Source organism: Geotrypetes seraphini, chromosome 8 (assembly GCF_902459505.1).
Source record: "Geotrypetes seraphini chromosome 8, aGeoSer1.1, whole genome shotgun sequence".
NCBI lineage: Eukaryota > Metazoa > Chordata > Amphibia > Gymnophiona > Dermophiidae > Geotrypetes > Geotrypetes seraphini.
In genome coordinates, this window is record NC_047091.1 from 124,336,144 (window position 1) to 124,353,094 (window position 16,951).

The 16,951-nt window shown below is 47.9% G+C and overlaps 1 protein-coding gene across 1 annotated transcript in view; it reads left to right on the forward strand.

Annotated features, from left to right (window-relative positions):
• STK11 (serine/threonine kinase 11) overlaps positions 1 to 16,951 on the forward strand; it is a 195,565-nt gene that overhangs the window by 177,459 nt on the left and 1,155 nt on the right. The window contains exon 9 of the mRNA XM_033956999.1: positions 9,545 to 9,758. Within this exon, the coding sequence (XP_033812890.1) occupies positions 9,545 to 9,747 (203 nt within the window). The 3' untranslated portion in view covers positions 9,748 to 9,758. The remainder of the gene's footprint in view (positions 1 to 9,544; positions 9,759 to 16,951) is intronic.

Here is a 16,951-nt window from a genome sequence, read left to right on the forward strand (position 1 = left end):
GGACAAATAGAAAACTCCATTCACCTTGTTGAAGGCCTTTTCCCATCCAGTACCTGGACTTGCTCTGTTTTGGTCACATGACCTATTGTATTCATTACTTGCCTCACAGTGTTTCAACTACTTATAAAGCGTGTTTGAGCTTTGTGAATGAGATGTGTTATACTCCGTTTATGTGGGCAGCCAGATTCTTTGTCAGGAGTTTGGCATCCACAATCAATAGGGAAATTGGTCAGAATTTGGGATCTTTACCTCCTTTAGGTAGGACAGTTATGCTAGCTTGAGTAAATGACAATGGGACTGTATGTGTTAGCAAAACAGTAACATAATTGGTGACAGCACTGACCAAAATTTTTAATAGAAATCTGGGAACCTGTCTGCCCTTGCTGATGGGGTAGATCGGTGATTCTCAAACCTGATGTAGGAGCCCCAGACAGTCAGGTTTTTAGGACATCCACAATGAATATGCAGGACATAGATTTGCATATCAAGGAGTTGGTGTATGCAAATTAATCTCATCAATATTCATTGGAAGTATCTTAAAAACCTGACTGATTGATTGGGGTTTTCTTAGGATAGGTTTGGGAATCACCAGGGTAGACCTAACCACCCTCCAGAGTTTATTCCATTTATAGAAGCTTCTAGAAACTTTTGCTGCTGCTGGCTCATGAGCTGCAAGCCCTGCATCACTAACAAAAAAACCTAGATCTGACCAAGAGAGCTCTGCTCATTTTGAGTATACAGTTTTCTGTAGTAATCTATAAAAAGTTTAGAAATCCCCTTCTCCTCCAGTGCACAACTTCCTCACCCCCTCATCTTGAATCCATTTAATATGGTTTTGCATCACTCTACGTCTGAGCTGTGTAGCAATTTTTCAACCTTGTCCCCTCAGGCTTAAAATTGCTGCCCTAGTTTCTTGGCATGGAGTTCTGCTTCCCTTGCCATCATTTTATTAAATTCTACCATTACTGCCCGTTGATCATAGGGCTCCTTACCCCTTCTCTTTTGTGTTCCCTTTCTAACCAGCTAAGTCCTGTTGTAAGGTTTACCCACTTACCCTTGTGAGTTAATCTTGCCCCCAACTCAATACATTTTCCCCAAGCTACCATTTTTGTGCTTCCCACAATGTGAAGACCCCAGATTACCCCTGTGTCATTATTAAATAATCTAATATAATAAAACGGTAAGCCGCGCATGCGCAGTTCCTATGCGTGTGTCCATTTTCCGTGAGCTGTAGCTAGGAAGTGCGCATGCGCGGCTTACGGTCTTCTTCCTCCCCCCCCCCCTGCCGAGGTGGATGTCGGCCACGGCAGCCCGAGGCGGATGTCGGCCGCGGCGGCTGCTGGCCGCCTGAAGCTCTCTCTCTCTCTTCCTCCCCCCCCGAGGTGGATGTCGACCGCGGCGGCCCGAGTCGGATGTCGGCCGCGGCGGCTGCTGGCCACCCGAAGCTCTCTCTCTCTCTTCCTCCCCCTCCCCCTCCCCCCCCCCCCCGAGGCGGATGTCGACATAAGTAGGGCATGGAGTTCAGGAGGAAGGTATGGGGGGGAAGAAAATACTGCACAGGGAAGTGGGGTGGGAGGGAAATGCTGCAACACACAGAAATGGAGGGGCAGAAAAGGGGTTGATGGACAGGGGAAGAGGTGCTGATGAACAGGGAGGGGGACAGAAAAATGAAGACAGGCCTACTGCTGGACAGATGATGGACAGGGGGAGGTAAAACAAAGGGAGAAGGGCTTCTGCTGGATAAGGTGAGCAGTGATGGGGTGGTGAAGGACACGGGAGGTACAAGGAAGGGAGAATGGACAGGGGGAACAGGCAAGGGGTGGTAGTGGACAGCCAAGGAAAAAAAAAAAAAGACAGACAGAAATATAGAAAGCGGCTAAGGAGAGAGAAAAAATAAAAAAGACAGACACACACCCATATATTCTAGCACCCGTTAATGTAACGGGCTATAAGACTACCGTATTTTCACGCAAATAACACGCACCCGTATAAAACGCGCACACGGATATAGCGCGCAGAAATCACGATGATTTGCACAAAAACTTTGATATACCGCGCTCACGGGTATACCGCGCATGCTGCCCGACTCTCCGTTCACCCCCCCTGACTTCCGTGCACTGTCCCCCCTTGAAGGTCTGTCCCCATCCTGAAAGCCTGATGCCCCCCCCCCGACGTCCGATACATCCCCCCCCCCCCCCCCCGAAGGACCGCCGACTCCCCAACAATATCGGGCCAGGAGGGAGCCCAAATCCTCCTGGCCACGGCGACCCCCTAACCCCACCCCGCACTACATTACGGGCAGGAGGGATCCCAGGCCCTCCTGCCCTCGACGCACACCCCCCTCCCCCCCAAGAACCTCCGACCGCCCCCCAGCCGACCCGCGATCCCCCTGGCGACCCCCACGACCCCCCCACCCCCCTTCCCCGTACCTTTGGTAGTTGGGCCAGAAGGGAGCCCAAACCCTCCTGGCCACGGCGACCCCCTAACCCCACCCCGCACTACATTACGGGCAGGAGGGATCCCAGGCCCTCCTGCCCTCGACGCAAACCCCCCTCCCCCCCAAGAACCTCCGACCGCCCCCCAGCCGACCCGCGATCCCCCTGGCGACCCCCACGACCCCCCCACCCCCCTTCCCCGTACCTTTAGTAGTTGGCCGGACAGACGGGAGCCAAACCCGCCTGTCCGGCAGGCAGCCAACGAAGGAATGAGGCCGGATTGGCCCATCCATCCTAAAGCTCCGCCTACTGGTGGGACCTAAGGCGCGTGGGCCAATCAGAATAGGCCCTGGAGCCTTAGGTCCCACCTGGGGGCGCGGCTTGAGGCACATGGTCGGGTTGGGCCCATGTGCCTCAGGCCGCGCCCCCAGGTGGGACCTAAGGCTCCAGGGCCTATTCTGATTGGCCCACGCGCCTTAGGCCCCACCAGTAGGCGGAGCTTTAGGATGGATGGGCCAATCCGGCCTCATTCCTTCGTTGGCTGCCTGCCGGACAGGCGGGTTTGGCTCCCGTCTGTCCGGCCAACTACTAAAGGTACGGGGAAGGGGGGTGGGGGGTCGTGGGGGTCGCCAGGGGGATCGCGGGTCGGCTGGGGGGCGGTCGGAGGTTCTTGGGGGGGGAGGGGGGTTTGCGTCGAGGGCAGGAGGGCCTGGGATCCCTCCTGCCCGTAATGTAGTGCGGGGTGGGGTTAGGGGGTCGCCGTGGCCAGGAGGGTTTGGGCTCCCTTCTGGCCCAACTACCAAAGGTACGGGGAAGGGGGGTGGGGGGTCGTGGGGGTCGCCAGGGGGATCGCGGGTCGGCTGGGAGGCGGTCGGAGGTTCTTGGGGGGGAGGGGGGTTTGCGTCGAGGGCAGGAGGGCCTGGGATCCCTCCTGCCCGTAATGTAGTGCGGGGTGGGGTTAGGGGGTCGCCGTGGCCAGGAGGGTTTGGGCTCCCTTCTGGCCCGATATTGTCGGGAAGTCGGCGGTCGTTCGGGGTGGGGGTGCGAGTGGTCCTGCCGGGGGGGGGGGGGATGTATCGGACGTCGGGGAGTCGGCCGGGCAAGAGGGCTTGGGCTCCCTCTTGCTCCGATCGTGGATGCGGGTGTGGGTGGGAGCGCGTGCGAGCGGTCGTTCGGGGTGGGGGTGCGAGTGGTCCTGCCGGGGGGGGGGGATGTATCGGACGTCGGGGAGTCGGCCGGGCAAGAGGGCTTGGGCTCCCTCTTGCTCCGATCGTGGATGCGGGTGCGGATGGGAGCGCGTGCGAGCGGTCGTTCGGGGTGGGGGTGCGAGCGGTCCTGCTGGGGGGGTGAATCGGGCGTCGGGCGGGGTGGGAACTATGTTTTAAAACTTTGGTATACCGCGCTCACGCATATAACGCGCGAGGGGTATGCGCGGTAGGTAAAAACGCGTATAACGCGCGCGTTATATGCGTGAAAATACGGTAGTCTCTAATATAGAACTTCAGTTCTAGGATAGTATCTTTGGTGCTTCGCAATGAAGTGTTCATATACAGTACAATGATTCCTGCCTCACTCTCTTGGTACCCCCCTGACTTATATTAAGACATACTCGGGGATGATCTAAGCTAACAAGCCAATTTCACTTGTATCGTGGAGAGTAAATCTAGGCTTGTTAGCATGTAATCAATTCTAGGGTGCAAAAAATATCTACTCTCTTCTGAAAGGGTGGCTGTTTTGCCATACATAAACCATGTACTGTTGAAAAATATCTTTTAGATCCTTCCCTTCCTCAGTTTCCCTTCTTTATTTCTCTATCCTGTCCATTCCTTCATCTAGTACCAAAGTAACACCCCCTTCAACAGTATCAGAAATTTGTTCATCCTCTTAAATATTGTAGCATTTCTTGAACAAATTTTACCGGTAATTTCCTGCTAATTTACTTCCAACAGAAAAACTTTCCCTTTTGTGTATCTCCACATCCTCATCAGTTTGCCCATATTATTCCTTATGGAAATTATTGTAGCCGTCACACTTGTTTGTTTTTTTTCCTAGGGAATGCCATTTATCCTTCAGCCTGTGTTGTCCCCTTTCCTTAAATATATTTATTGGAGGAAATAAATATCTGCTTAAGTGCCTCCAATTTCAGAATAACCTTGTCAAGTTTATTAGCAGTTTACAGTCCCCTAACATATGTAAGGAAAATATTTCAGTTCCCTCTATTTGCATATCTTTCCCAGTAAAAATCAACAATCCTTGCTCCCTTGTGCGCCACCCCTTGTCCTGAATAATAAAAGCACAATTTCTTGTGCTCTACTAATCCCTTTCATCCAGCGAGACACAAATTCTCACATACTCTTTCCCAGCTCTCAAATTAAACATTAACTGAGGAAATCTGCAGTGCTTTCGCCATGATTGGGGGGGGGGACATGGGCAGTGGATCTGGATATCACAGGAATTGCACGTATAGAAGAAACTTTATTAGCACGTTGACTCAGGGGTCTTGTGTAGCTAAGTTGTTAAAATACAGTTGCAGCCATCAAATTTATAGGTCCCGACACAATTTATAGGTCCCCACACAATGTGCGTATTGCCATTGACACAATGGCAATACGCACAGCAACAAAATGATATCTCAAAATAAAATCACTCTTCTAGAAGTGGGGAAACTGCTATTCCGGTTTTTGGTTTCCCCACTTCTAATAGAGTGATTTTTCAAGAATTTATTTTGGTGCTGTGTGTATTGGCCATTGTGGCAAGCTTATTGTAAGAGGGCTTAAAAATTTGATGGTGCAACTGTGTTTTAACAGCATAGCTATGCAGGGCCCCTGACAGGCACATGCCAAAACAAGGCCATGACGGGTCAGTATGGGTCTAGGTTTCTTCTACACTTGTGACTCCTATAGCATCCAAATCCATTTCCTTTTCTAGGGATAGTAGATGGCATGGAAAGGCAGACTAGATAGGCTATATGGTCTTTTATCTTCCTTCATTTTTCTCTGTGTCTATGAAGTATTCTAGGGTTTGTTTGTGTTTTATCCATGATGGGGTGTGGCAGGTTCATCCCATCCATCACACTCGGTGGACTGTGCTAAACAAGTGGCTTCCTTCTAGTCTTAGAGACTGACATGCACTGCTGCTGCTTTTACCTTTTATGATTCCCTTAAAGCAGGGGTGTCAAAGTCCCTCCTCAAGGGCCGTAATCCAGTTGGGTTTTCAGGATTTCCCCAATGAATATGCATGAGATCTAATAGCATACAATGAAAGCAGTGCATGCAAATAGATCTCATGCACATTCATTGGGGAAATCCTGAAAACCCGACTGGATTGTGGCCCTCCAGGAGGGACTTTGACACCCCTGCCCTAAAGGAAAGTATTCTACCATAACCTCCAAAGGGAGTGTGTGTCTACCACAGATCCAGCGGTGAACCTTGGGGGTCCCCAAACTGCCAGACATCAATAACCCAAGTTGATATATATTCCAAATATAGTTGTATATATTCCAAATATACAACTTGAGGCTCAATGGACCCGTTAATTGTTCAGCATGCACAAACAATCCTTATTCCCTGTTGATGAAATATCTTCTGGTGCTATATTATCGTCAATCATAGCTTTAGAACTGCCCTCGCCATTATTAACGCAAATCAATTTGTCCATCTTGGTTTCAGCTCTCTGCTGTGATCTAACTTGCACTGACCTCGGTCCCAGAGTTTATCTGTACCTGTCTGTGCTTTAGATAAGAGCAGGGGGGTCATTTGGATAATACAGCTTTCTTTTATACAATTTCTGTGCTCTGGAATGTGCTTTCCCTTGATCTTTGATCAGAACAGGCCTACTCCTGTATTAGGCTGTTGCTCGAGGCCCATCTTTTCAGGTCAGCCTTCTCTGCTGTTAGATTTTAAGATGGCACAGTAATGGAGATCGACCTGGAACCTGGATCTATTTTTTTTTGTTCTATCTCTTTTCATAATATGTAGTTCTTTTCTTTTCCCTTTTAACATATTTATTCAGTTTTTATTGTGCACTGCTCTGATTTTATTTGGGAAGGACAGTATATCAAGAATCAAATTAAACTGGGGGGGGGAGACAAGACCCAGGGGCTGGCCGACAGCAGCCTGTTTTTATGTGCTGGCAACCCATGTAAAGTCTACAGGACTGGGGGTGGGGGGAGAGAAGAGGGAAAAGAGCCTGGGCCACAGGGGGAGGAAGGGGAAGATGCTGGACCCCCTGGGTAGAAAAAAAAGGCTTAACCATTGGACCAGGTGAGACACTGGTAATATCAGAGGCTGGGGATTTTGGCTCCTTTTGTTGCTGATGCCAACTCCCCTCCCCCCCCCCCCCCCCCCGTGCTTCACTTGCTCTGGTTAAGCCGACCCTCTTCCTCAGTACCTTTTTTATCCATTGATCAATAGTCCAGCTGACTCCCTCAGAAGCTCTTCCAATGTACCAGAAAATGTTTTTATGTTTCTCTCTCTTTGACAAGTTTCTTTTTGCCTGACTGATTAGTGTTTACATCTTACTTGCCATTGCTTATTTATAATCTTCCTAGCAGTTGATGGGGATTATTAAAAATCTTTCAACCCTTTTGCTCTTTACCATATGCCCAGTGTTCTAATTTAAAAATGACTCTCCTTTTTCAAGTTTAGTGCAGGAGCCTGGTTCTACCCTGGGTAAGGAGGTGCCCATTCTTTGAGAATAGGCTCCCCTTTTTCCCAAAATGTTGCACAGTTCTTAACAACCCAGACTTATTCTCCTTCACCATCAACTCATTTATGCTTTGAGACTATAGAGTTCTTCCTGTCTCTTGAGAAAGCTATCCTGGAGGTTCTGGATGTCAACTTTTTTATTCAAAAATCTGTTTGGCTTTCAGAAATGTCTGCTGTGAAGTGTTTTATTTTATTGCTAGTTGTTGTACCTCTTTTGAGATTGTTAGGTTTGCTACATAGGTACAAAAACCAAACCAAAAGGAAACCATCCCTGGTTGGATTTCCTTTTCTTCCACTTTTGGATTTTGTGTGCCCATGTTTTGTATTGCTGTTGAGATTACCCCAAAATTTGTATACAGTACTCCCCTGAAATTCACAGGGGTTCTGTTCTAGAAACCCCTGCGAATTTTGAAAAATCACAAATGCGGTTTTGTCGCCTGTCAAAAGGCAGGAGAGGGCAGCTGGAGTGTCGTCGGGTGAAGAAAATCACTCGTGGACTGCTCCAACCGCCTCTTCCTGTAAAGTCGGGCTACACCAATCAGGAGCTGCTTTGACGCGCAGCTCCCGATTGGTGTAGCCCGACTTTACTACAGGAAGAGGCGGTCGGAGCAGACCGCGAATGAGTGAGTCCGCGAACCGCAAATTCGCGGGGGAGCACTGTATCATCATTTGTATTATGAGCAGTAACAGGAAGCTGCATCTATTGCTGGGGGTGTTTCTGTAGATGTGGAGTAGACGGGGGGTTCTGTGCCATTTGATATAATTTAGGGTTAGCGATGGATGCCCTCATAAAAAGATTGGCTGAATGATACTATGAAATAATTTTGGTAGGAGTTTTATGGTGAGAGGGGATTACATAGGATATTCCAGTTGCATAGAGTGCTCTGATACTGACTTTCTGCTTAGTGCCTATAGGAATCTGACCCAGTGTACCATGTGGTTGCAGAGCATCACAGAAACACAAGCTGTCCATTGCACATATGTGGGTATAAACAAGAGGCTCTTCAGCCTGGAGAATAACATCCTCCTCCTTTATAAAACCGCTTGCCTTTTTTGCGCCGGCCTGACGATCATAGAATTCCTAGCGTGGCATTTTTAAAGAATGGGGATAGAGATCTATAAATTACGACATAGAGTGGAATGGGCAGACATGAATTGCTTGTTTACTCTTTCCAAAATTACTAGGACTAAGGGGCATGCAATGATTCTACTAAGTAGTAAGAGTTAAAATAAACTGAAGAAAATATTTCTTCACTCAACATATAATTAAACTCTGGAATTCATTGCCAGAGAATGTGGTGAAAACAGTTAGCTTAGCAGGTTTAAAAAAAAGGTTTGGATATTTTCCTAGAAGAAAAGTCTATAAGCTGTTATTAAGATGGACTTGGGAAAAGCCACTGCTTATTTCTAGGATAAGTAGCATAAAATCTGTTTTACGCTTCTGGGATCTTGCCAGGTACTTGTGACTTGGATTGGCCACTGTTGGAAACAGAATACTGGGCTTGATGTACTTTCAGTTTTCTCCAGTATGGTAATTCTTATGATCTACAGAACATGAAAGAGTGCAAAATAGCATCAGATCATCAAAATAAACATTCCTCTTCACCTAACTCCCCCACCCACGACCGATATATTACAAAGAAATGTATATTGATATAAGATCCTCGGTATGTGTCGTGTTAGGATTTTGCACTGTAACTATGACAAATTTAACCTGTAAACTGTATATTATGTATGTTAGCCTGTAACCCATTCGGAGCTCTTTGAGGAGGACGTGATGGAAAACGAAATAAATAAATAAAATGCATCTGGGCATATGTTGCTGGAAAGGGCATGGCATGGAGACTGTGACTAAATGCCCTATTAATGTTACTTCCAAACGGAAGTGCTTCTCAATATTGCCTTTCTAGTGAGCCCTTGTTTCAGTCCATACCTGGGTAAAATGTGGCCACGTTGGGTGGTGGTGTTTTATTCCTTCAGTAGTTTGCAGCAATAAAGTTGCTTTTAGATCTTACAAACTCTTGTCTTTATTGTGGTGATCTGCTGCCATTCTGCACTCTTTCACATGTATGGGCTGGGGTTCAGCCAGGCACTTTGGGCCTGTCTCATGTTTAAGCCTGTTACCTGATGGGGCTCAGCTTGAAGCCACCTGCAAATGACAGAGCCGTACTGAATGGCTTACTCTTGAATGCTTCTCCTGAAATAGTTTGCACAATCCAGCATCTAACAGGTCCAGACATAGGAACTTTAACTCCACTTAAATCTCTTACAGTACATATACAGATTTGACCATTATTTGATGTGTTCTGTCCAGTTTATGTAGAAAGAAGTACCCTGCTGTGTCCTCTCTTTGCAAACATGGCAGGACTTGAATCCACCTTTCTTTCCCTCTTGTGCTTGCAGGGCAGTTGGTTGAAGAGGAGGCAGCACACACAGCCCCAAATCGCAGCCGAGGCGCTAACAAGCCTGTCTGTATGAATGGTACAGAGACTGTACAACTTCCCACCAAAAGTAGGGCAGAAAGGAGAGCCAGCACTTCATCCTCACGCAAAGCCATCTCTGCCAGCAGCAAGATCCGTAAGCTCTCTACCTGCAAGCAGCAGTGAGAACACTACAGGTATGTGGAAGGATTGAGAATGAGACAGCACAGGCTTAGGGCTGTCTCACAATGTACGGGGACTTGGGAAGGATTGAGGCAGGAGACAGCAGGGGCTGGAAGCTGTCTCACACTGTACTGGTATGTTGAAGGACTGGGAACAAGATGGCATGGACAGTGGCGTAGTAAAGGGGGTGCGGGGGCTGAGGACCGCCCTGGGCACCAAGTCAGTGGGGCACCTCTCTGCCCCACCCTGCTACACCACGCCACCACGCCCCTCTGTATTATCTTCACTAGCGTGAGCAACTTCTGCTTGCGCCAGCCTGGTTCCCTTCTGAATCACTTCCGGGTCAGAGGGAAATCCAATGCTGGCATCAGGAGCCACTCACGTTGGCAAAGATTAAAAGGTATTGGGGGGGGGGGGGCAGGGAGAGTGCAAGTGTGCAATGAGGGGGTAGGAAGTAGTGCAGGGCATAGAGTGTAAGGTCACCGAGAGGAGGGTGCAGGGGGGCAGGTGCCACCGCCCCGAGCACCTCCTACCCTTACTCCACTGGACAAAGTTAGGGTTGCTTTGAATTACTTGCTTTTCCAAATTGGAGCTGAAGGCAAGATACAGATTCAGGTACAATAAGTAGATTCCTTCCCAGAGTGCTTACAATATAAATCTGTACCTGAGGTAATAGAGGGTGAAGTGAGTTACCCACAGTAAGGTCATATTGGTGAATAACAGCAGAGTTACTCTGCCTTCTGATGATATTAGCTTGAGGTGATTTGCTATAGGCTGGAACTTGCTCTGTTTCATATTCAGTCTAAATACGCTATAGATTATTTGGACTAGGGATGTACCGAGGCTGGGAAGGGGACAAATCTTACCATATTTACAGAGAGGTTGGCATAAGTAGCTTTGTTGCCTTGACAGCAGAAAATGGGTAATAGAAGAAGCAGGTTGGGAAATGAGATGGTAGGGATGGGGGCTTTTATCCTGTGTAGGGAGGACTGGGTTTGGAAGTGCCTGAGATAGGGGGTGGTAGCCTTCACCAGATGTGCTGAGACATGAGGGTTGGAGGGCCATTGGTTACTTATCTACGAAACTTACAAGCTAGATGCCACTTGCTTTTTAGTTTAGTTGTCTTCTCTTGCCTTTTCTCTACTTTCTTTTTTTTTTTATATATATATTTATACGTTTATTGAATTTTTCAAAAACAATAACAGCACAAAATCCAGAAGCAAACGTACAAAAGCCAAACCCGCTCCCCCCAACCCAAGTCCCCTACAAGCAAAATGTCTTACCGTGTTTCTTCAGTACAGGGCAACATAATCAAATTCTGGAAACCAACACCCCCCCCCCCCGACCAAAGCACTATTTAAGGTGAGCGTGAGAAAAATTATGTTAAATAATGATCATCACCACAGTGAACGTAAGTGAGACGGGCAGACCACTTTATATAGGGATCCCATACTTGAGCTTTTCTCTACTTTTATCTGTCCTTTGCATTATATTGGGAGTTCCTTTCTTTTTCCTAAAGTACACACACTACTCTGATTCCAATACTGAAGAGAGTTGCTATATTAAAAACTTGAATATATAGGAGGATTGGGGAAGGGGATGACAGGGACAGGAGCTCATAGACTGTACAGGTGTATATAGGAGGATTGGAGGTGGTGGGAGGAATTTGGGACTCAGCCTATACAAATGCAGAGGAGGATTGGGGACCGTCTCTTACTGTGGCTGTCTCGCACCGTGCAGGTATTTTGGTAAGGATGCTGCATCTTTTATGAGTTCCCAATTGCGAGTTACATCTGAATATTCATAGCTGGATTTGAACTGCTGATGTGAGTGAGGGAGGACAGCCCTGGTTTGAAAGGGGGGGGGGGGAGACAGGAGATAAGAGAGAGGATGTCCGTGGTTGGTGTGGGTGGATGAAAAAGCAGAATGATGAGAGCGTGAGCTTCCTCTGTCTCTTGGGCCACGAGAAGCAGATGAGTCATTGTATAAAATCTTCTCTCCCCCTCAGCATTGTACTCTACACAGCTCTCCTTCAGATTTCACGCCCACATTATCCCTGCTTCCAGCTCTTTGCGTTTTGGGTGCGAGATGTGCTCTGAATGTGAGAATACGGTTTGATTCCCTACATCTTTATTTCCCTGTATGTTCTCTTTAGATAATTTCCTTCTCATTCACCTTCACATCCCATTGCTCATTCTTGTCTCACTGGCTCCTTGCCTCTTTTTTCCCCTTCTTCCCCTCCCGTCTTTTTCTCACATTTGCTGTCTCCTTTGTTCTCCAATCTTCATCTCTCTTGTCTGTCTTAGTACTCCAGTTTTCATTCTGTCTCCTCTGTTCTCGCTCTTCTCAGCCTCTCAGTCTGTCACTTTCACATCTGTCTGCTTCTCTGTTGAAGAAAACCCACTCTAGAAAATTGTGAGAAATAAAGGTTTGCTCTCCTCAGAGTACTCAGCCTGTAACTCATTTCTCTCAAGTTTATACATATTTTTTCTACGGAAATGTTTAATTCATGAGCTGAATGACTCACCCTGGTTGTGAGTGATGCTGATAGCAAAGCAATTACTGCTTCCTACAAAAATAAAGTTCTTACTCCCTCCCCCTCCCCAAAATTATTAGACTAAATGGTTCTTCCTCTTTTATAATATAGACTTTTTTGGAGTGTGTGGAGGGGGGGCAGGTGCCAATTAATGAATATAAATACAAGCAATTTTGTGTGATTCCAGAAATGAAACTGTTGTACAGCACCAACTTCTATTCCAGTACGGAGACCTTGCACAGAGCTCTGCCAATGCACCTCATTCTTGCCCTGTAGAATTCCTTACTATTTCAGTACTGAGATCCTCAAAGACATGCATGGCTCTGTCAGTGCACATCATTCCTGCCATGTAGTACCTCCTGCTATTCTAGTAATTGAGACCCTCCCCCCTATATACACTGCTCCTACCCTGTAGAACCCCTTACTATTCTAGTACTGAGATCTCTCCCCTTTCTTAAGGGGAACATAATTCTGCCCTCTCTTACCTTGCAGCAGACCACCCACTAACTGCGTCCTGTAGCTCACCCCTGCTGTTCCAGTATTGGAGACACTCAATAATGACAGAATGCCAATTAAATGCACAGTGAGCGGTCTCAGTTCTATTGTAGTGGGTGCTGCATGGTAAGAGATGCATGAGTTGAGGTTGTGTAATTTAGCTTATAGGAGGTTCTCTATATTGGAATAACATGGGGTGCTGCAGGGTAAGAGTGAGGTACACAGACAGAGTTATGTGCACTTGTGGTGAAGGGTCTCTGTAACAGAACAGCAGGGGCTGCTGCAGAGCAGGAGTGAGGTGCAGGGTTAGAGTTATATTGCGTTTCCCCGAAAAGAAGAATTACCCCCCAAAATAAGCCATAGTCGCCAGCAGCAGCGCTTCCCCTTGCCTCTCCTCCCCCCAGTCCCCGTGCACACACCCCCTCTCCCCCGCTGACCCTTCCATCTCTCCCCCACCAACCGCGAGACTGAAATACCTTGTAACAAATGGCAACGTTGGTAGCAATCTAGACAGGCTGCTTCGGGGCCTTCTCTCGGGGCGTTCCGTGTGCCGTGTTGCTGCTGACATCATCAGTGATGCGGCAGAGGAACGCCCGGGCGGGAGAAAGCCGCCAAGCAGCCTGTCTAGATTGCTGCCCGTGTTGCCGTTTGTTACAAGGTAATTCAGTGTTGTGGTTGGTGGGGGAGAGATGGAAAGGTTGGGGGTGTACATGGCGGGGAGGGGAGGAAGGGATAGAGACTACAAGGGTTCTGCTGCACAAGGGATGGGAGGGAGGAATAGAAAGATACTGCACAAGGAGATGGGTGAGAGGGGAGGAAATATGCTGCACATGTGGGAGAGAGAAAGGAAATAGGAAGAATTGAGATGGAGGAGAGGAAGGGAGAGATGGCCATTGTACATGAAAAAAATATGACCTACCCTGAAAATAAGACCTAGTGCCTTTTTTGGGCCCAAAATTAATATAAGAGTGTCTTATTTTGGGGAAACACAGTATGTACAATGGGGGGAGGGGTGGTCTCACTACTGGAATAGGCAGGAGTGAGGTGCAGCTACATGGGGCCTCAGTTTACAGGAGGTGATGGGTAAGGTGCACTAGCATTCGTGTGTGTGTGTGTGCACACGTGCCTGTGGAGCCTCTCTTCTGGAAGAGTAGGGGCTGCTGCAATGTAAGAGTGAGATCTACTGGCAGAATTATGTGAGGAGTGAGGTCCACTGGCAGGCTTGTGTGTCTGTGTGAGGATCTCGGTTCTGGATAGCAAGGGCTGCTTTAGGGGCAGAACTGTGATGCACTGGCAGAGTTGGGTGCATCATTTTTTTTATGTGCGTTCAGTGATTGATCTCATCTGTAATCCACTATCCTGGGCTGCAACTGTCTATCACTCATCCTTAGGTTTCAGTTCACTTCTTTAATCCTTCATATTTAGTTTTGATCAATGAGTGGTTCCTGGAGAAACAACTTTTTGTTTGTACAGTGTCTAACAAACTTTGTGAGCCGGCGGCACACTAAATTGGGGGCGGTGGCTCAAAGATATTCAGAAGTGTGTGGACGTCGACATGATGATGTCATGCACATGCCGCTGCACTCAGTTGGTGATACTCTACATTTCTATTTCACCACTTGTTTTTCCTCGTTTGCTGATCTAATTATTTGAAGAGGATTTTTTTTCTCTCTTTGGAAATCCAGTTGCTTCCTTTCCTGTGTGTGCTGGTGGAGTCTCACTTATTCTACTTGTGGAATGCTTGTCCAAGTTTAATGATGGAGACAGATTCTGGACATTTACTTTCAGACTTCTTCACTTTTTGTGCATTTGGGTCTGTTTTTTACTGTTAAGTAGGCCTGGAAGCCTATGATAGTGCTGTGTGAATAATCTTTTTATGAGGCCCATTCCTCCTTCAGCTCCAGGGATGACCTGTCTTAGAGCAGATACTTTTGTTATAAGTAAGGTGACCATACGTCCCGTTTTGGGATAGTCCCAAAACGATAGTCCCTTTTTCAGATCCCCTGTCCCGTTGTCCCCACTCACAGCTTCGGGACGCCAAAATGTCCCGTTTTCAGAGAGGGCGTCCCGAAGCTGTGAGTGGGGACAACGGGTCAGGGGATTGCAGCCTGGATTCGGCGGCAGCAGCAGCAGCATCATTGCTCGGGCCCCGCTGACCTTCCTATCCCGCTGACCCCCATGCGAACCATTCCGACCCTCCCAGTGAGATGATCGAGCAGCAACCCTCCCTCCAGTAGCGTTGGCAGACGCAGCATGCTAAACAGGCTACTTCGCAGCTTTCTCCTGCCGGTGAAGCGTCACTGATGATGTCATCAGTGATGCAGCAGAGGGACTCACCGGCAGGAGAAAGCTGTGAAGCAGCCTATTTAGCCTGCTGCGACTGCCGACACTACTGGAGGGAAATTTGCTGTTTGGTCATCTTGCTGGGAGGGTCGGAAGGGTTCATTTGGGGGGGGGAGAGATAGGAGGGTCAGCGGGGGTTCGGCTCAGAGGGGGGAGAAGCAGTCTGCCTCGGTGCTCCAAGGCCTGGCGCCATTACCTTCTTCGGGCAGCAGCAGTGTTTACAATTCGCTGCTGTTGCCGGCTTCAGGCCTTCCTCTCTGCCGGGTCCTGCCTACTTCCTGTTTTCATGAAGACAGGACCCGACAGAGAGGAAGGCCTGAAGCCGGCAACAGCAGTGAATTGTGAATGCTGCTGCTGCCCGATGAAGTTCAGGACACCAGGCCTTGGGTGACAGAAGGAGAAAAGGGAGCAGAGGGGGAGAGAATTGGGGAGAGTGTTGCTGTACCCAACTGGAGGGAATGAAAGGAGATGCCAGGGCATGGAGGGAAGGAGGAAGGTATGCCAGACCAGGGGGAAAGGAAGGAGGAGATGTCAGAGCATGGAGGGGGAGGGAGAGATGGAAGAAAAGGAAAGGAGAGAGATGCCGAGAATCAGGGAAGGGATGATGCCAGACTGGGATGGGAAGGAAAGAAAGGAAAAGAGAGAGATGCCAGAGCATAGGGGAGGGGGTAGTGACAGAGAGAGAAAAACGGAGAGGTGACAGAGCTGAAATCAATCATGTACAAAGGAGAGAAGGAGCACAGGATAGATAGTTTATGGAAGGAGCATAGAAAGAGGGAAGATGCCATATGAAAGAGAGAGAGAGGGTGGACTCTGGATGGAAAGAGCACAGAGAGCAGTGAATGGAAAGGGCAAGATAGAGGGTGAACAGTAGATGGAAGGGGTAGAGAGAGGGAAACAGACATTGAATGGAAGTGTGGGAGAGAGGAGGGACAGCTGCTGAATGGAAGTGTGAGGGACAGGGGGAGTAGATGCTGGAAGGAAGAGAGAGAGAAAAAAAAGGGCACATGCAGGATTGAGGGAAGAGGATAGAGTTAGTTACTGGAAGGGGTGAGGGAAAGAGGTGGCAAGCTATAGGTAGACACAGTGAAAGAGGGAAATTGAGGACTGAATAGTAAAAAAGAATTTAGACAGAGGCAGAAAATAAATTGAGAAGGAAGAACAGGAGGGAGGGACTGGAGAGAGACGCAGCTCCTGATTGGTGAGGCCCGACTTTAGTGCAGGAAGAGGCGGTCAGAGCATACCGCGAGTGGTTTCCTTCATTCGCCGGTGCTCCGGCTGCCCTCTCTTGCTGCTCCGGCTGTCCTTTCCTGTCTCCCCCGCTGAAAACCGTATTTGCGGTTTTTCAAGATTCGCGAATATTGGGGGAGTACTGTATAGATCATAGGGGGGGACATAGGAGGTCCTATGATCTGACCATCTAAATAAGTTATGATATGCTCACCTCCGTTCCTAAGCAAGAATTATATAATAATTTCAAATGGAAACTTTATTGAATTGATCGTTAATGTTTGCTTAACAATATTTTTACATATAAAGTTTCATATAAACATCATGTTACCCATATACACTCATTTTAGATGGTGGCATTTTCACTATCCTGATGCTCTTTCCCAGTTCAGTGTATAACTATGGTGTGTTCTTTTTCTGTCATTTCTGTTGCTTTCCTTTTAGTCCAACCCATTTATTTCTTGTTTTTCTGTCTTAATCTGTTTATCTTTGTTCCCCCAATTTTGAACAGTAAACCACTTACATTTAACTTTGGTAATATATCAAATATGGAGAACGAAACATTTGATCTCTCTCTTCTCTTCAGATCTCTGCAATTTTTGT